The sequence below is a fragment of the Poromitra crassiceps genome (genome assembly GCF_964638095.1).
Source record: "Poromitra crassiceps genome assembly, chromosome: 13".
In the NCBI taxonomy this organism is placed as follows: Eukaryota; Metazoa; Chordata; class Actinopteri; order Beryciformes; family Melamphaidae; genus Poromitra; species Poromitra crassiceps.
Window position 1 is genome coordinate 5,477,134 of NC_139644.1, and position 19,696 is coordinate 5,496,829.

General features: G+C 43.4%; 3 protein-coding genes across 4 annotated transcripts in view; 2 read left to right on the forward strand and 1 right to left on the reverse strand.

The window, feature by feature from the left end:
- Window positions 1-5,074, forward strand: part of LOC310787352 (chitobiosyldiphosphodolichol beta-mannosyltransferase-like) — a 29,825-nt gene extending 24,751 nt beyond the window's left edge. Inside the window, exons 12-14 of the mRNA XM_083648748.1 lie at window positions 786-861; window positions 2,992-3,169; window positions 4,472-5,074. Coding sequence (XP_083504874.1) covers window positions 786-861; window positions 2,992-3,126 — 211 coding nt within the window. The 3' untranslated portion in view covers window positions 3,127-3,169; window positions 4,472-5,074. The remainder of the gene's footprint in view (window positions 1-785; window positions 862-2,991; window positions 3,170-4,471) is intronic.
- A 1,477-nt stretch (window positions 5,075-6,551) lies between these two features.
- On the reverse strand, window positions 6,552-15,678 carry LOC310787166 (protein-lysine N-methyltransferase EEF2KMT-like). Its single transcript, XM_083648529.1, has 8 exons — window positions 15,549-15,678; window positions 14,685-14,747; window positions 14,517-14,597; window positions 14,071-14,172; window positions 12,551-12,684; window positions 11,671-11,954; window positions 7,755-7,907; window positions 6,552-6,681 (listed from the first exon to the last, which is right to left on the reverse strand). The coding sequence occupies exons 1-8, from the start codon at window positions 15,660-15,662 to the stop codon at window positions 6,581-6,583; spliced, it is 1,032 nt and encodes a 343-aa protein (XP_083504655.1). The 5' UTR covers window positions 15,663-15,678; the 3' UTR covers window positions 6,552-6,580.
- A 1,807-nt stretch (window positions 15,679-17,485) lies between these two features.
- The window catches only part of pigq (phosphatidylinositol glycan anchor biosynthesis, class Q), a 28,545-nt gene continuing 26,334 nt past the window's right edge, over window positions 17,486-19,696 (forward strand). Inside the window, exons 1-3 of one of the 2 annotated variants that reach the window (XM_083649736.1) lie at window positions 17,486-17,548; window positions 18,554-18,770; window positions 19,394-19,580. In XM_083649736.1, coding sequence (XP_083505862.1) covers window positions 18,618-18,770; window positions 19,394-19,580 — 340 coding nt within the window. In that variant the 5' untranslated portion in view covers window positions 17,486-17,548; window positions 18,554-18,617. Of the gene's footprint in view, window positions 17,549-18,550; window positions 18,771-19,393; window positions 19,581-19,696 lie in introns of both variants that reach the window. The other variant, XM_083649735.1, reaches the window with a different exon arrangement.

The following is a 19,696-nucleotide window of genomic DNA, read 5'->3' on the forward strand; positions in this document are numbered from 1 at the left end:
GAAGTAGGCAGTCACTTTGCCTCTCTATTCACCTTATTCACCACGCCCACTTTTTCTCTCTTCCGCGTTCGATGCAACGTATTTGTTCTTCCGGTTCTAAATAAAACGTCAGTATGTATGAAGTTTGGCAACATTCAGAATTAAGCTACACTGCAACCAACTTCAGTTACATGTTCATAACGTTACTGCTGCGAGGAGCCGATGGCTGTACCCGGTCGGCATTTAACGTTAGTTACAAAAGCACGTCGACAGTGTTTTCTCACTGCCAGTAGCCTAACTACAGTAGGGTTTGACAGATAGCTAGTCCGACCGGTGTCAGCACAGCCAGCACTCCCGGTCCTCGCTGCTCGTTAAGGATTTCTAATAGGCGTTATTCTGATAAACTGGTCACATATATGTTACGTTCTCACCCGACAAATATTAAAACTTTAAAACAGTTTGGGTTTTTTTTAGCTTGAAAATGGCTTTTTGGCAAGTCTAAATGACTGCGGTAGGCGTACTCTACTTCCGTGTTTAAAACCGTAAAGACGATTACGAAATGACGTCATGCAGAGGCGTCCTTGTATGGGCAAAGAATAAGGTGAATAGCTAGTACCATTACTACTACTACTACTGCTGCTATTTTTTTTTCAGTATTCCCTTTTTTAAACCCCTCTGTTATAGTTTCTTTGAGGCTTTCTTTGAGTACAGTGATATTTGGCTGCGATGGTAACTTGCTCCTTACTGAATGTGTCAAACATCTTGTAGTGTGTATCTCGTCTAAAACAACTATCTGTGTTTTGAAGTCTACATGAGCTGGTGAAGCATGAAGAGAACGGCCTCGTCTTCACAGACTCTGAGGAACTGGCTGAGCAGCTTAAGGTGAGAGAACCACTGTGTGGCTCACACGTCAAATCAACATCTTTCTGCACAGACACACTCTGTTGTCATTGAACTTGTACTGGTTAGATGGTATCCTGGTTGTATTGAATCCTGAACCACATATGATATCGCATGTTGATTTGTACCATGAGATACAGTAAGCATCTCGCCCCATCCCTCTGCTCGACATACACTATCTTTTAGATTTGACCATTTTAGGGCAAAAAATACATAAAACAAATAAATACAAAGAGTAAAGTTTCCCCCCACAATTGTATTCCATCAACACAACTAATTGAACAACTAACTGACTCTATTCCTTCAGAAAGTCATAGCTGTCACAGACTGTGTTGCATAGTTGATTTCTCTACTGGTGACAACATGTGATATTGTAAGTCGCTTCAGATAAAAGTGTCTGCTAATATAATGTGATGAAAGTTGTAAAACAATAAATGGGCAGAATAAGAAAAGACACCAGGAAATGAATTGCTCAGGAACATCAAGTTCAAATGTTAGATAAGATACATATTGTACTACTTTAATATATAGTTTAAGATTAAAGATATTTTACGCATATTGGTACTCTGTATCGGCAAGTACTCAAATGTAAGCACTCGTACTCAGTCTGCAAGAAAGTGGTATTGGTGCATCCCTATTTAGAGAAGTACCGTAAATTCCGGACTATAAGCCGCGGCTTTTTTCCCGTTTTTTGGCCCCTGCGGCTTATATAACGGTGCGTCTTATCTATGGATTTTTTCAGAAAAAAAAAAAAAAATACAAATAAAATCTCTCTTTTTTAGCACTCTTTCTAACTATAAATCCACTTCTGTTTTAATTTCCTCTCTTGCCCTCTTTTCACCACACCGCGGACACTGTGTGCACTGTAAAAATAAACAACGGTGGTGTTGTGTTATGTTGTTTTGTTGAAATGTTACGGTAATACGGTAAATGGGAGCTTCCTCAAACAGCCATCTCTTTCCCGACAATCCCCTCTGTGCGTGACCACTTACATATGGTAATTACGGTAAGCAAACGGCCACTCGGCCATCAACTCCCTCCCCCGACTACCAGGAGAAAATCACAAACTTCGGCGAATTCACACAAAGGAAGATCAAGGAATATTCCATCGAACCGGAGCAGATCATAAATATGGATGAAGTGCCTTTGACGTTCGACCTGCCACTCACTCGGACTGTTAACAAGAAGCGCCCTGGAGGATTCTTTCACCAAAAAAAAGCTTTGCTCGTTCTCGACAGCATGAGAACGAGCAGTAGAAGCAACACTCTCACTTACCATGGGGAAGGTACGCAGAAATTCACACGACGCAGCTTTCAAGTTGAAAGCAGTCAATCTCGCATTAAAAGAGGGAAACAGAGCAGCCGCGCGTAACCTGGGCATCGATGAGTCAATGGTGAGGCGTTGGACGGTGCAGCAGGAGGAACTGTCTCAGCACGGAATATTATAGGAGTGTGAAAACATCCACAATCACCAACGGGTTCCAAAACGCTGGACTGCTGCGGGATGAAGAGGATGACGCCGCCACAGCTGGCGCTGAGGGCCGTCAGAGGCTTCAGAGGCTGTTCGATGCCGACAGTGATGAAGAGGAGTTCGTTGGTTTTGAGTGACAATGAAGGAGAGAGGAGAGTGGTTGACGAAGCCACCCTGAACCTGTTCGTTTCCGACACTGAAGATGAGGACTTTGGTGGTTTCAGTACGCAGGAAGAAGAGGAAGACGAGGATTAGTGACTTGACTTCTCTGGTTACAGGTTTGCTGCACATATAGCCTATTGTTGTGTGATTTTGTCTGGGGATTAGTGACCTGACTTTTGTTTTGTTTTGTTGAAATGTTAATAAATGGGAGCTTCCCCAAACAGCCATCGCTTTCCCGACATTCCTCTCTGTGCACGAACCCTTTCATATGGTAATTAAACATCAAAACACCCGCGGCTTATAGACCGGTGCGGCTTATAGAAGAAAAAAATAGTCAATTTTTGTCCCGCGGCTTATAGACCGGTGCGTCTTATAGTCCGGAATTTACGGTAGACTTTTTAGAGACCTGTGGACCTGCACTTAGCTTCTGCCCCTTCTTCCTTCCATCATGTCAATGTGTTTGGGGCTGTGTGTCTCCAGTCCCTCTTGTCAGACTTCCCCAGTGCAGACGGCAGACTGGGCGTGTTCAGGAGGAACCTCCGGGCCAGCAGGGGGCAGCGCTGGGACGACAACTGGGACCAGCACGTCCTGCCGCTGATCTCTGCTGCACAGTAGACACTCAACTGCTACTGGTCTGACCTGAAGATGCTGAGAAGCGGTATGTTGTGTTGTGCAATTTGACCATTTTCATCCCAGATAAGTTACAAGTACATTCAGCATTTCCTGCAGGAATGGTATTTTATTTTATTCTTTGCAGTGAGGAGAAGTCTCTGAAACAGTATTTAGGCCCTAAAACTCTGAAATGAATCCCAGCATGATGTCATGATGATAAACAGGCCACAAAATTAGCATCAGCCACCAGCCAAATGCTGGTAAATATGCATGTGGCTTCACTCACCAGCCAGGGGGGGGCAGTAATCTATTGAGAGTCTGGTAACATTTTTACAATAACTAGCCATTTGGCGGGTGGACCAAAAAGTAAATTTCTCACAGATTTGATTTGATTAGACAGTATGCAATACATAAGTAAGACAAAATGCTGCGGTGTCAGGGATAAAACGAAAAAGTCCAGGACTTATTTCCATTGTTGTCCCTGTTGTGTCGAGTGTCCCCTGTGGAGACAGGCATCTGGTAAAGTGCAATACAAGTGATGAATACAACATTCAAAATGGGTTAGGGTTAAAATGACACAAAAAACATATACCGTACTATATCAATATCTAAAAGTGCTCAACTTCAGTCAGAGCGGAAACAGTAAAAACACAATAATATCAGCAAATCAACAACACACCACAATACATCACAATTAGAAATGGCAGGTTATGCAGACAGGTTGCTAAAAAGCTGTTTCTTAACCTTTGTTTTAAAAGCCACCTTACTTTCTGTTTCTTTGATTGGGAGAGGCAGTTTGTTCCACTCCACAGCACCGGAATAGATCAAAGATACTCTACCTGTCATTGTCTTATGTTTGTGGAGGGCCACATTTCCTACACTTGCTCTTGTGTTGTGTCCATGTGCAATTTTCTTAAAATAATTGTTAAAGTAATCCGGTGCTCTATTGTTTAAAATCCTATGTACCATAGTAAGTTGAAGCTGTCTGGCCCTGTCCTCAACTGGTAACCACTGGAGAAGAATAAACTGAGCCTTCCCCACGTGGCTTCTGTGGTTAAGGCCCAGAACTACTCTAATCAGTTTGTTCTGTGCCACCTGAAGGTTCTGTTTCAGGGCTTTGTTGAGGCCCCAGTACCAGGAACTGATGGCATAGTCAAAGTGGCATTGGACTAAACATGATGCTAGGATTTTCAGGCATTCCCTGTTGAGCAGTCTGGACTTCCTGGCTAAAAACCTTGTTTTGGCATTTACCTTGCCTAAAACTTTTAGTGCCATGGTGGCGCCCCCTAAAGATGATAAAATATTCATCCATACTTGTGTAACATTTGATCAATGTCATATTTTTCAGGTTCAGGTCCTCCCAGAGACAATCAATCATATCAGAGGGATGACATCAACCGGAGGATTTTGTCATGAAAGGCCAAACTATATGGATCTCTCCTTAGCGGACCAACACTGCTGAACTCAGCACCAGGCCTCTGGGAAAGCACAGGAGCAACGTTAGAACGTGGACAATGAACCAGGCTCAAATCCAAAGACAAATATGAAGCCTGTTAGCTTGGAACCAGATGGCTAAAGAACATAGAGGCTGAGTAGAAGGTGTGTCTACTGGGCGTAGATTAGCAGCAGGTTAGTGGCTTCTTGTAGTGTCGACACTAGACAGGATTAGTGTCCTCTAGAGAGAGAGTGGCGTCAGCAGAGGACCAAAATGCGAGACTCATTAGCCAATGAACAGCCAGTAATGGGTCTCGCGCTACTTTTGCATGCTAAATTAAAGCTGATAATGTACAATTTGATTCAAGGGGGGAAAAACCCTTTCAGAGTACAACACAAACTGTCTATTTTGCTGCAACTCGACAGTGCTGCTTAATCCAGGACCTTACTTCCTGGAACTCGAGAGTAAAAAACTGCTCCATTGAAGTGAATGGAGATGTCGGGACTCTTCCATCTACATGGCTCTGGACAGGATGTTAGCAGCAGGTTAGTGGCTTCTTGTAGTGTCGACACTAAACAGGATGTTGGCAGTTTGAAATGAGACTGAAAAGGACTTTCGTCTCTCTCATTAGCCTATTTCCCTTCCCACCCAATTCACCCATTTTGTGTCTAAAAGGCAGGAAGTAACATGTGTGCAAGCAGAACACTAATGAGGGTTTCCAACTTCCCATCCATTTAGGTGTTCCAGTGCCGGGGCCCTAATTAATGTCTTGCTTGCACCTGTTCTACTTCCTGCCTTTTAGACACAAAATGGGTGAATTGGGTGGGAAGGGAAATAGGCTAATGTACATTAAAAGCAGGTATTTGATGCATTTTGCCTGCATGACAGGGAGGTTAGGCTGTGTTCAAAGAAGCCAGGAAGTCAGAAATTCCCACTTTGTACTAGGTCACACAACACGACCTGCATACACTGTAAACCAGGGGTGCCCAAATTCTTTCCCATGAAGGGCCAAAACTCAATCTGGGTGGAGGGCCGAAGGCCAAAAATAAACGTTGTGGAATTACATTAAAATGTATTGTTTTATAGAAAATTAACATTCTAAATCTAAAATAACATTTAAATATAATCTACTTTTTATCTGTTTGGTAATTGTAATAATTTGCAATTGGTTATATATATTCAAAAAAACATCTGCATTTGTGGGGAGCTTAAACATTTAATCAGTAAACACCCCGTTACAAACAGTTGTATTTTCCACCTTTGTAATCAAGAGAGAAATTTGACTTAATTCACAACTTGAAAAATCCTCAAGGTACTTTGAAAATCAGCTTTATTGTCCATCTTTTGTAAACAATTTGCCATGACAATTTGACAAAAACATGCAATATCCTGGTTGCTAATGTGGTTCCTCCTCTGGTCGTTAAGGGCGCCTGTTCAGAGGGAGGGGAACTGGTTGGAATAGCGTGAACCTCCCACGTGCTATGTCCTACCGGTGAAGCTTCCCCTGTCAGGTGAAAAGAAGCAGCTGGCTAACTGCCCATGTCTCGGAGGAAGCATGGGCTCTCCCCAGATCGGCAGACGGTGGAGTAGCAACCAGGATAAATGAATTAAGTTAGCACTAATGGGGGATAAAAAAATTCCAAATCCATGGCGGGCCAAAACAAACAGAGCGTGGGCCAAACTTGGTCAGCACTGCTGTAAACAAATCAAGGTACACTCAATTTCCATTTACAGCATTTCATCAGGCATCACTTATGCCATATCACCATATTACCACAACCAAAATCTAAGACGATATCTACAGTAGTCTCATATCACGATATGGATAAATATTGATATATTGTCCAGCGTGACTTCACACGTTAAGGGAAAGAAGTGCAGCACTATTGCAGGCAAGAGAAATGAAGAGATCAGCTGGAGAGGCGGTCACTCATCAGTGCTGCTCATTCCACCACTTGAATGTATGAATGAGACGATGACGTGTACATGTGTAAATAAAATCTTTATTGTGCTACAGTGGTGTCATATGTACAGTTTAATCAGCTCTATGGTAGAGACTCTGTTGTAAGAGAAAACATGGCTGACCGGTCCTGTGATCACACGGTGGCTGATCCCCGCGTTCTCTGTCAAAACAAACACACATGGTCGTTTCACACATCAGAAATTGAAATTCTTGATGGATAAAACTGCAGCAACCTGGGATAAACAACAAGCCGCAACAAAGAGTTCAGTAACTTCACCAAATCACTGACAGTAGTTTATAATTAAAGTCACTCAGGTGGGATGGGAAAGAATGCTGATGTCTAGTAAATGGTTGTAATCAAGTGTAGGCAATCCCCTAATCTGAAGTGTAAACCATCACAAATAAATGTGTACAAGGGGGTAGCTCCGTTTGTGAAAATTGAAGACCATTCGAAAGAATGCAGGTTTAAGTCACTTCTGCTTTGGCTTCAATTTTGACAAACGGAGCTACCCCCTTGTATGCAACACATTTATGTGTGATTTACACTTTAGATTAGGGGACGCAGAAAGCCTTGTAAATTAATTGTAAATGATTTACACATCATATATAACAGGTGAGGAACACTTAATTTACTAAACGTTTATAGATGACTTACAACACACTTGTGATATGAAATGTATATCAATGTTTTGTAAATGGTTAGTTCATTAACTAAAGGCTCATAGATTGACAAAATTTACATGTGTACCTGATGGCACAATTCAAATGGTTCACTGTTCACCACCATTCATATTTTTTAAGACCTTGGTAGGCATGCTAAACCAGGAAGTGAGGTCGACTTTGGCTCTATACCATAATCTCTAACGTTGATACCAACACCCAGGACAATATTGATTTTTCATTCAGAGAAAGCACCGCTGGTATAATAATACTGTAATGAGTAATATCAGTTTCAAATTTGTTTTGTATCGATTGTTTCGATACTATCAATACCTGTTGCAAATGAGTGTTGTAAAGTGTACAGAAAGCATCAGTCACGGTGTCTCTGTGTCCTGCTTTGAACACTCAACATGTCCAAGTCGCTGCTTTGAACCGTCGGCTCGTTCGGGCAGTGATTCCCCTGATGTCATCAGTGATGATGTCATCACTGTGATATGACATGATATATGATTGAACATTACATGTCATGAAAACAAAGCCTCTCGTGCTCAAATGTCCTCACACAGCTCTTACCCAGCTGGAGCTTAAAGCAGTTGTATGTGTCGGGGTTGCGTATGGTGGAGGAGATGAGGACCTCCGGGGGGCCTTCAGGCGGAGACGAGTTCCTCAGGATCCTGGACAGCAGCTTCACCAGACAGCCGATGACGTCGGGGTCGTACACCACATCTGGACCACAAGGGGGCGGATCAGTCCAGGCTGGTTAAACATCTGCTGTTTGATCGGACATCAGTGGCTTATTTACAATACGTATTGGCTCCAAAATGCATTATCAGTATCAATTTATATTGTGAAACATTGGGATTTAGGTTTGACGAACACGGGTTTTTGAAGGTTGATGACAATATCCTTTATTTATCCGCATGGGGAAATTCATCCTCTGCATTTGACCCATCCTCTACTAGGAACCTTCATAGAACTAGGAGCAGTGGGCAGCCGCAGTGCAGCGCCCAGGGACCAACTCCAGTTATTTTTGCCAGTGCCTTGGTCAGGGGCACTGAGAGGAGTATTAACCCTAACATACATGTCTTTGATGGTGGGAGGAAACCGGAGCACCCGGAGAAAACCTACATGAACATGGGGAGAACATGCAAACTCCACACAGAAAGGACCTGGAACGGACCGGGGTTCGAACTTTCTTGCTGTGAGGCAACAGTGCTAACCACTGAGCCACCGTGCCATCTTTAGATTGAAGTCGCTGATTGGTGATATTTGACCATTTTAACGTAATTGCAAAACTTTTAATGCCTTGATTTTTATTTTTCAAATTCACAAACGCGTGGGAACCCTGTGAGAACCACGGAGCACCATGGGACACGAAAACTTTCCACTGAAACCAGACTGTTGAAATTATTTTAGGGTTCGTGGCGCTTTAAGACAGGATGACCCACCCACATCTGTTATTGGCTGGTCTTTGGTGCCAGATGATGTCACCTTCTATAGGCAGGTGGTCGTCATCACCTGGCAGCAAAGACCCGGGCCCCGTTCCAATACCCATACTTGTACTTCTTTCTTGTAGTATGTACTGCCGCTGCCCTCACAAAGTATGGATTGTAGTGTGCAGCATGCATGCAAAATGCATACTATTGGGACACACTACATCTGTCGTCACGTGAGCTTCCTGAACTCCGACCTCTTGCTCACTTCCGCCGACGTCCGCAGCGCCACATTTGAGTTTTTTTTGTTTTTTTTTATTTTTTTTATTCAATAAACAAAGTCTGGCAGTAACAAACAAACAGTACATTATACAAAACATTCAGACTAAACATTTACAAAATTGGAACAGACAATCAAATAAACAAAATAAAATAAATAAAGCAAAAACATTAAGTCAGAGATCTAAACAGGAATCAAGATATGCATGTTTTGGTACACACCATGCTTGTTTGGTTTTAACATATTTCAAGGCTTTCTTAAAAGTTAATTATCTCATTCATGAACACGCAGCTCAGTCAGTGCGACGTAACTCCAGTAGGTGGCGGTAATGCACAAAAAGTTGTTTGCCAACCGCCATAAAACATTAGAAGAAGAAGAAGAAGACATAACTTCCTGCTGCGCAAAGGATTGTGGGGAAGTTTGGCTGAAGCAGCATGCATCGATGCATACTCCGAAATAGGAGCTGATGTAGTACAACATCCTGGTACTCTTGGCATACTGCATCTGACATACTATGTATTGGGACATACTAAATCTTTTTTTGCCTACTAAATAGTATGGAAGTATGGGTATTGGAACGGGGCCCTGGGGTATGTTCAATCTGCGAAACGGTGTTCACCGTGTGCTACAGTTTCCCGGTTGAATGTCATGTTTCCTCGAAACAATGTGCAACAGGCATTGGCCCAATTCCAATCCGCCCCCTAAAGACTCAAGCCCTGAACCCTCTAATGGCCGCCATCTGAAAGTGGTTGAGTCATCAAGTGTGGAAGGGATCCACATTGGATAAATAGGAGGATTGGGACAGCAGAGCCCTTTGCACTTGACAAGATGATGTTGACTCTGGCAGGTTTGGGGCTCGCTATACTGTATACTGTTTATTGTCAAGACGCTTTGAGGGATAGATTCCCTGATGAGTCTGTTCTCATCCAGGCTCTGGCTCTACAGAGTGGACAACAGGTCATTTAAAAATAAATGTAGCCTACTGCAAAATCTGCAACATGTGTAATTATAATTAAAATAAGCATAATAATGACATGTCACCCAACATTATACACAATGTCAATACTGTACAATACAGATTCGGTAAAACTATTTCTCATTCATCAAAAAAGTTGTGGATTGCAATTGTAATAGAAATGATCGATGATTATTCTAGGATTGTGTAAAATAACTACTTGCATTCCTCTGATATAATATTTTTGTCTAATCGGAAATCCCTATTAACACGTTCAGTGCCAGCGACGCCATATGGCGTCATTAGAAATTTACCGTACAGTGCCAGCGACGCCAAATGGCGTCATAACTCCAAATTGTTTTTTTGACGGGGGGGTGTCGATCTAAGCTTCTTACGTCGCCTCTAACAATATTGTAGCTATTGGAGGTCGATAACCTATTTTACAAACCCATTAGGTGGCGACAGCACTCTCCTGATCAGAGAAAAAGGAGCCAAACACACAGAAATAGTCACTGGGCAAAATGAGGAAATCGCATCGCATCCGTCCGTATGCATCGACGTGCCTCCATAAACGAGCACAACGCCAGCTGTGCCCCCAGCAGCAGCATCCGCTGTCACAACTGTGCACCTCCATGTACGCTGCAACAGCACATATACATAATCAGCCTATTATTCCGAACTGGAAGCATGCCAGCCCGTGACAAACACACGCGGAACCAAAAAGCTGAATGTCGCGCACCATTCACTGTGTGTGCGCAGCAAACTCAGCAGAGACTGAGAGCCACCAGACACATAAGACACACCCAGGAGGCGTGTGCAGTTGAGGGGGGGGGGGGGGGGGAGCACGGAGAGCAGCAGAGCAGCATACACTTCACCCAGACAGACCCAGACATCAGAAAATTAGCTTCAGAGTCAGTGATGTGCTTGAAATGTTTAATTTCACAAAAGGCTCGTTATCTCAGCTCGTAGAAAAAAAGGGATGTTTTTGCTTCGATCAAGCTATCTTCTCCGGCTCATAACTAAAGAACGGAAAATGGGATCAATAAACTTTTTTTTGCAGGTGATAGAAGAGAGTCTCATCGTTATTTGTGCGTGTTCAGTGTTTACATAGTAATTATTAAAAAAATTATATGACTGTTTTAAAATGCATTGCGGCCTATGTGGCACAGCAAGCAACCTTTTGCCCAAGGGCCGTGGCACTGAAAGTGTTAATGTAATGTTTCATTGTCAATTAAGGCATTCCAGCGCACTCGCAAACACCGCATTCGTTTCGCGCGTGTGTTCTTTTATTTTTTTGACAGATATTTGCAGCCTTCCCCGTTTTATACGTCACAACGCTATGCATTGTGGGCAATTCCCTTTCCGTAAGTGGCCATAGCTGCTCCCTTACGGTAAGGGGGCAGAAAGGGCTCACTCTGAGCCCTCATTCACTTTGCGATTTCACTGTGGGACATCCCTAAGCCCTCACTCCCTTCACGTGAATGCGCCTCTAAGGGCTTGAGTCAGTAAGGGGGCGGATTGGAATTGGGCCATTGTCTCTTGTTTGGTGGACGTGTCAGAGGTGTTACCCAATCAGCAGCCAGGTGTATATAAACCCCGCCATTTAAAGAGGCAATGCGTATCTAAGAGATACGTGCAACACTTGCGTCGCAGAACAGGGTGTTCAAAGCACCGCTGTTTCCGTTGAAATAAATTGTTTTCTACTTGTTGTTGGGGCTGAACTCAACCCAGGCAACAGCAGATGCTTTTTACCATCAGATGTGAGGCTTATGTTTGTGGGTTTGTTCCTTGTTAACGCGGCACATAATGAGACTAAATTACCTGCAGCGATAACGATGTTAGCCCCGATCTCTCGGAGCCGCTCCTCGGTGGCCGCTTCCCAGTCCAGCTCGTCCACGTGGACCGTGGGCCCGTCGGGTCGGTCCAGCTCGTCCACCTGGACCGTGGGCCCGTCAGATCGGTCCAGCCCGTTCAGACGCACGTTGTCCCGCAGCCTCCGCAGCACGCGGCGATGACAGTCACTGAACACGAAGCGCGCCGGGCTGCAGGAGAGACACACGCTAATGCCTGTCAGCCCCACACCGCTGCCCAGCTCCAGCACCGTCCTGAGGGGGGAAGGGATGGTTTGTCACTGCTCAGGCTCTTCACACTCTCCAGTCTGTGCTACTTCCATTTGAAACACTTGGTACCAATAAGGCTGCATAGTGTATTTAATACAGCCTACTGCCCCCGATGCAGGCTCTACCTGTCTCTGCAGGCTCTACCTGTCTCTGCAGGCTCTACCTGTCTCTGCAGGCTCTACCTGTCTCTGAAGGCTCTACCTGTCTCTGCAGGCTCTACCTGTCTCTGAAGGCTCTACCTGTCTCTGAAGGCTCTACCTGTCTCTGAAGGCTCTACCTGTCTCTGAAGGCTCTACCTGTCTCTGAAGGCTCTACCTGTCTCTGAAGGCTCTACCTGTCTCTGCAGGCTCTACCTGTCTCTGAAGGCTCTACCTGTCTCTGCAGGCTCTACCTGTCTCTGAAGGCTCTACCTGTCTCTGAAGGCTCTACCTGTCTCTGAAGGCTCTACCTGTCTCTGAAGGCTCTACCTGTCTCTGCAGGCTCTACCTGTCTCTGAAGGCTCTACCTGTCTCTGAAGGCTCTACCTGTCTCTGAAGGCTCTACCTGTCTCTGAAGGCTCTACCTGTCTCTGAAGGCTCTACCTGTCTCTGAAGGCCTGCTGGTTGTCCAGGGCCCACTCTGCCAGGTAGAGGCCGGCCTCCCAGGTCACCAGGCCTGTCGTCCCCTCGGAGATCAGCGATACGCTCTCCAGGAGGCTGACCGCACTGCCACAGGGCTGCACACACACACACACACACACACGCACAAACACACACACACACACACACACACACACACACACACACACACACACTTTTATTGTCACAATATGCAAGATTACATACAGGAGTTTGTCTTAGTGTAAGTCTGCAGCATAGCGTTCATATCAATATTCAGAGATAAAAGAAATGACATGTATCTAAAAGACAAAATCACAAAATTGCAAGTGCAGTCCAATATATATATAATACAATAATATATACAATTATAGCTGCTGCGCAGCAATGGGTCGTGGCCGGGCACAGACGGAGATGCTCACGTCATTTTTTGCAAGTCCAAGTCAAGTCTCAAGTCTTTGAGCTATAGTCCAAGTCAAGTCTCGAGTCTTTTAGCTAGAGTCCAATCTGCTGCATGCAATCCAGTCTGCTTAGAACACTGCCATTAGTGACAGGGCTGGGGCAGAAGTAAGGCTGCAGCAGGTGTACGTGGCAGTTGAACAGAGAAGCGGAGAGAGAGAGTATGGACAGAGAGGGCTAGTGGGCAGAGAGAGAGACACTGAAACATTGCTTATTTATACTTTGACATCACCCACCCAGTCTGCTCAGCCAGGAAGGATGACATCATTGATGAAATCATCACTGATGACATCATTCCTCGAGTGACATCAAAAATCTGTTTGATACTTTTGTGAAGGACAGTCTAACAATGCAGATGCTGAAGTTTGGTGTTGTTTGAAGAAAACATGTGGGAGGAGTAGGGTTCAATTAGTTTGACAGTTTTTGCAGTTTTGCGGTCTTTAGACTTCATAATGACAGTCCAAGCGGTGCGTGGTGTAGTTAACAAGAGTAATCTAATGGAGTAGAACGTTCTGGTAGAAGTAGCAGCTATAATACTTTATGTAACAGATGTAGTTAACAAGAGTAATCTAATGGAGTAGAACGTTCTGGTAGAAGTAGCAGCTATAATACTTTATGTAACAGATGTAGTTCAGCTGCTGTTAGTGTCAAGTGAGGTATAGAGCTCAACAGGCACGTGACTTTTCGTAACGTAATTTGCCCCGGAAGTAAGTTCTGCGTCCATTTTCTCCATAGACATTTAGATCAATCCAAATATAACGAGTTTTAGAACCAAGCCAACACGTGATCCAGAGAATCTTGAGTGACCATAAAACATTCGGTTTAAGCGAGAACAAAAAATAACGGGGGGAAAAATCGATTAAAAATCCCTATGATTATTGATTTCAACCATATTGCCAGGCCTAATGTTACAATACCATCCACATCTCTGTGTTCTTCTAAATGAGTGTGAGTGTGTGTGTGTGTGTGTGTGTGTGTGTGTGTGTGTGTGTGTGTGTGTGTGTGTGTGTGTGTGTGTGTGTGTGCGTGTGTTTAAATGGAGGTACCAGTATGTAGCTCTTGTAGCACTCTGCTCCCTCCTCGGCTCTCAGCACCTGGCCCAGAGCATCGTACAGCTCATCCAGAGGCTCCGCCTCCACCGCCTCCTGCTGTGTGAGGACAGACAGGCACACACACACACACACACACACACACAGTCACGCACATGCGCACACACACACACACACACAGTCACGCACATGCGCGCGCACACACACGCACACACACACGCACGCACGCACACACACACACACACACACACACACACACACACACACACACACACACACACACACAGTCATGCACACAGACACACACACACACACAGTCAAATTACAATACTATAAATGAAAAACAGCATGTGTAAAACTTGCACACCCCATTAGAGCTAATTAGAGCTAAATTGGGTCACTGACACATGTGATGAACATCTGAGATGTTCAGAGACACCAACCCTCCTGATGAGCTCGCTGAGGAACAGCCTCCTGTACTTCACTGATGGTGGATGCTTCTGGCACAGAGGGTGCAAACACGTCTGTCAAAGAGAAACTACACGTTATTACTCACTTCAGTAGGTACAGACGGGCAGTGAGCTGGAGAGGAATGCATGTAGGCTACTTACCTGTTTGAGGATATCTGAAACCAATTCTGAGGATGTGTTGTTTCCAAGTTCCTTTTCAAGAATCTGTGACGACACACAGGATCAGAGTCAGACATAATCAAGTGGCATTAGTGGTTTAGCATATTACATAGGGCCGGGCAATATGGACAAAATCAAATAATATTTTTTGACCAAATACTTCAATGTTAACATTGCGACAATATTGTAGGGATAATAATTTGTGTTTTAACAAAAAATTACAAAATTAGATTTTTGATCATCATGAGTAATGTGGATATAAAGACTAAGTGGGGAAAGGCAAATGATAGAAGGATGATGATTCATTGATTCCCAATTTCCCTTCGGGGATCAATAAAGTTGTTAGAAGTAGCTAGAACTAGCTAGTCTGGTAAGTTCAGAAAATTACAGCAATGCAGCCTTAAAAACCAGGAAAAGACAACATGTATACCAAACCATACCATACCACAATATAACAATGTCCAAAAACACATCTAAGAAGATATCTAGTGTCATATCACAATAACGAACGATATAATATAATTTTGCTCAGTCAGCCCTAATATTACATTGTGTTCTCATGGAGATTCATTCCTACCATTTAGGAATGACTCCCCTCTCTCTCTCTCTCTGTTATTCAAAACCTGCTGACAAAATACACATCCCTAGTAGAAGGGTTATGCTGACTTAAGACTGTTGTCTTCGTGTCCACTCTTGAATTCGGCTACAATCCAATTGGACCAATTCTGAAAAATTTAGATTTTTCCTTATGAGCTGTTAGATGGATCATGTGTCTCACTCCATCTGGAGGACGAATAAACCAGACAGATATTTCAATAGAGTTTGGTTATACGCCGCCGTACTTACAGTCCAGGGGAATGTAGCCAGACGCCTCATAGCGAAGAAAGACACCTGGAAGTCATGCAAGATGTCGGTTTGATTCCCTGAGGTTGGATCCCCTGGCTGCTGAGCGCTCATCATTCTGAACCATGGACTGTTTAACACATGTTTGGTTCGCGGTTTTCACGTGGTTTACTTCCTCATCACGTCTTCTTCTTCTGATATTTAATGGCGGTTGGCAAACAGCATTTTGTGCATTATCGCCACCTTCTGGATTTTAGCAGTGACAAAATATTCTCTTCACAGTGTGAAAAACGACGTCCACCCAAAATACTCCAGCTCCAAAAATACTCGACCTGAGCGACCCCAGTGTCTTTTTCTTTTCCTTTTCTTTCTTTCTTCTTCTTCTTCTTCTTCTTCTTCTTCTTCTTCTTCTTCTTCTTCTTCTTCTTCTTCTTCTTCTTCTTCTTCTTCTTCTTCTTCTTCTTCTTCTTCTTCTTTTTGGGGGGTGGGGGGTGGGGGGGGGGGGGGGGGGGGGGGTACTGGCAACCCAGAGTTTACATTGCCAAAGCAAGTATACAATAAAAACTAATGAATAAATAAATAAATAAATAAAATTTGCATGTGTAACATTTCACTCAAATATAATATAAATAAGAGTAGATAAAGTCACCTTAAAAATTTGCTTACAATGAAATATAGCCTAGTCTAAGGAAGTGTGTGAACAGCCGTCTATATACAATCAACTAATATACATGTTAACTTAAACGTGCATACAATTGAAGAAATATAAACAAGTGTGTAAACAGTTGTGCAACATTGTGATCAAATAATACACGCGTAAAATTAACTTAAAAGGTAATAAGAGGGAAAATGCCTACTTAAATGGCTGTTGAAAGGAATATATAAGTAAAGGTAACTTAGAATGAAAATATAAAAAATGTCGACATTGCAGTTAAACAATATAAATACAAATACAAAGAATAAACTGTGTAAACAGTGCAATGCCCCCCCCACATGTATTTACAGATGTGTTTGTAGGCTACAGTATGACTGTGGAGACAGCAGGAATAGATAGTCTCTCTCCCTCTCTCCCTCTCTCTCATAAATAGAGAGTCTCTCTCCAGTCCACTCCAGTCCAGTTAAAATATACAACTTTTTAATGAACATAGACCCACACTGCCATTAGAAATGACTCAAATCGATGGATTTAGTTTACGTTTTGTGTAAACCCAGTGACTGCTTTCAGGCAATCTTGATCCATTAAAGATCAGCAGAGTGCACTGTATATTTCCCCCTAGAGGTTTCCACCCGCTCTTTTCTTGCTGTGTCATACAGACAAAGATAACTTCTTTACAGTTAGGCCAACTCCTCATTCACCCACATGCTCTGACAGCAAGCAGCCCACAGTATTTACTGGTAAGTCAGTTCTTACTGTATTTTATTTAATATTTACAATATTTTAATTGTTAAACTATGTTCTTTTGCTGGGGTATGGGCTACATAAATCAGATGTTTCTGTGACCATGAGCAATGAAAGTCCCCAAAAATAACTGGTAAAGATGACGGTATGTGCATCTGTTAATTAGCCTATAATGGTTAAATGTCCCTTAATTTCTGTAAGACTAAATATATTGTTTTGAAAGCAGGTAAACAAACGAACAGATAGCATAAACAAATAAATAAAATAAAAATAATTAATAGATAAATAGATAGATAGATAGATAAATAAATACATAGGCCTACATGAATAAATAAATAATATGTATACACTCCCCCCACCTCAAATATAAAATATGTCACACCTTTTGCCCTCAGCCTCTTCCATGTAGAATAGAATGAGCTATCTAAACAAATAAAAACCTGCCCTCCGAAAAGTAGCATTGGCAGTAGGAACCATGACAGCACTGCAATCCCGAACATGCGTTTCCTACCGGAGCGTTTTTGGCAACGGACTGTCAACAAAAAAGATGGCGACCTTCTCTGCTTAGCTTACTGATGGAAGGTAAAAGCCCGTGCTGCTGAAGGTACGTTAACTGATTTATATTCTGCACCGACAATATTACAGTACAATATAACCGTGTAATGTTATCTAACTACAACATTACAATATTGCTGTCGCTCGACTCGCTTTGATTTTGGAGACTTTTGTCGATGGACTGTGGTGAACTTGTGCTGTGGTGAACTTGTGCTGTGGTTGATGAACTTGCATGTTTTGAGGGCAGAAACTCCCAGCTCATATCTCGCAGAAATGAGTTTTTTCTGTACTGTACTGTACTGTACTGTACTGTACTGATGTCCGACTTTTTGTGCGACTGCGAGCTAGCTATTCTTGCCGTTGAAATCAATAGTAGCTCTGCCCCAGGCGCTGTTGCCATAGCACACGCACCAAGCTCGATATTTGAAGGGCAAAAAAGAGGACAGGGCAGCAACCATGACGTCCAGATCCGTTCCTCTCTTTATCCAAACTCAATTAAAAAATCTGTCAATTGTATTCTGCCTTGCGTATCAAACAGTGTGTATATGTTATGATTTTATGTATTGTCTGTTTTTATACTGGACCTTGTGTCTGTTAATAAAGTAATGATGTTAATACAGTGATGATGATGATATACACCTAGTAGAAAATGAAGTAAGATTGTATTTGTATCAACCATTTATTCACTCTTCAATTCGACACACATCAAATACACAACATAGCACTTTTTATTTCAATAAAATCAAAACTTTTAGAAGTGGTTCACTTGTTATTCCTCCAATAGTCTTTCAAAAATAATAATGGCAGTAGCGAGCACTCTGAACCAGTTAGTTGTGGCAGATTAATGTATGCCATATTTCAAGGTCTTAAGACCTCTGTGGTCTGGGGACCCCACTGGCACTGCGTTAAATTACCTGATTTTTGGATGGCGTTTAGCTTGACTAACTCTCCATACAAGACATAATGGACCGGCGAGCACTGCAGTAGCGGAGCTGTTCCTGCAGGGTCATAAATGGTTGAGAGCTGAGACTTGTCTGTCCTCTCCTCCCAGCAGAGGAAGACGTCCCCTGGCCTGGCCGTGTCCCTCTCAGACCGCAGCCTGTCCAGCAGCAGCAGAGATGGTTCTGAAGGTGTTCTTCCCTCAGTGCTGTAACCGGGCCGACAGCGGGCTCCTGCTGGGCCGCTGGCTCGACGGACACCACTCGGCCGTGGTGCTGGCTGTCATCCACTACCCCTTCATCCCCGGGCAGGTTAAGCAGTACATCCAACAGGTCAGCAGGTGGCGCACAGGCAGGAGAGACACCTCTGTCCTCTCTGTGTCTGCACCAGGGTTCCACTGATACACGGGTTTGCTGATATATCTGCCTGATATTGGTCTTTTATTAAAAAAAAATGAATATCAGTCAATCAGCTCTGAAATGATATGATTCCATATTTTTTGTGTAATTGATCAATACTACACAGGGGAAGCCTTCACTTATTGATTAGCGTGCAGCATCAATCGGATTCCACACAGGCATACATGAATGTTGTCTTCTTCTTCTTCTTCTGATTTGTATTAGTATTATTCATTTATTATGGATAATTTTAGTCACCATGGTGTGTTTTCAAGGCTTTACAAGAATACAATTCTGGCAGAGAGACAAGATATATATATATATATATTTTTTTTTATGTTAATATAGTGACTGAATATCGGCACAAAATATCAGAAATCTAAAAATATCAAGTGGCCTTCAAAAAGCCATATAGGTCAAACCCTAGTGTCAGTGTTTGTCTACTGTAGGTTTCATTTAAAAAACACTTCAGTACTTTAGTTGGACCTCAACTCACAGGCTGTGTCAACACAGATGTCTCATCTCATCCTCCATCCCCCTCCCCTCCCCTGGCCCAGATGCAGGCCCAGAGCCGGGTGGAGCTGTCGGTGCTGGGCTCGTGGAGTTTACCCAAAGAGGGCCAGGAGGGAATGGAGAGCTTCCTCAGGGACCTCAGCACCATCTTCCCCCAGGGACGCTGGCTCCAGATCAGCCGCCAGATGGGCAAGGCGGGCTTCACCTGCCAAGTCCTCAACCGGGACCAGAGTAAGGCGCTCGCACTGGAGAGCAGCTCATATTTGACTTGTTAGGTTTATAGTACCGTAACTAGAAATCTTGCGCACTACGCGCGTACAATTCCTAGGCTTGGCCATACGCAGATC

What these genes read in the sequence shown, in the direction of transcription:
- LOC310787166 (XM_083648529.1), bottom strand. Translation starts at nt 15,662, where the DNA reads ATGATGAGCGCTCAGCAGCCAGGGGATCCAACCTCAGGGAATCAAACC. An exon ending in TTTCAGATATCCTCAAACAG is followed by an intron (nt 14,598 to 14,684) that starts GTAAGTAGCCTA and finishes TCTCTTTGACAG; the next exon opens with ACGTGTTTGCACCCTCTGTG. An exon ending in CAGCAGGCCTTCAGAGACAG is followed by an intron (nt 11,955 to 12,550) that starts GTAGAGCCTTCA and finishes TTCCCCCCTCAG; the next exon opens with GACGGTGCTGGAGCTGGGCA.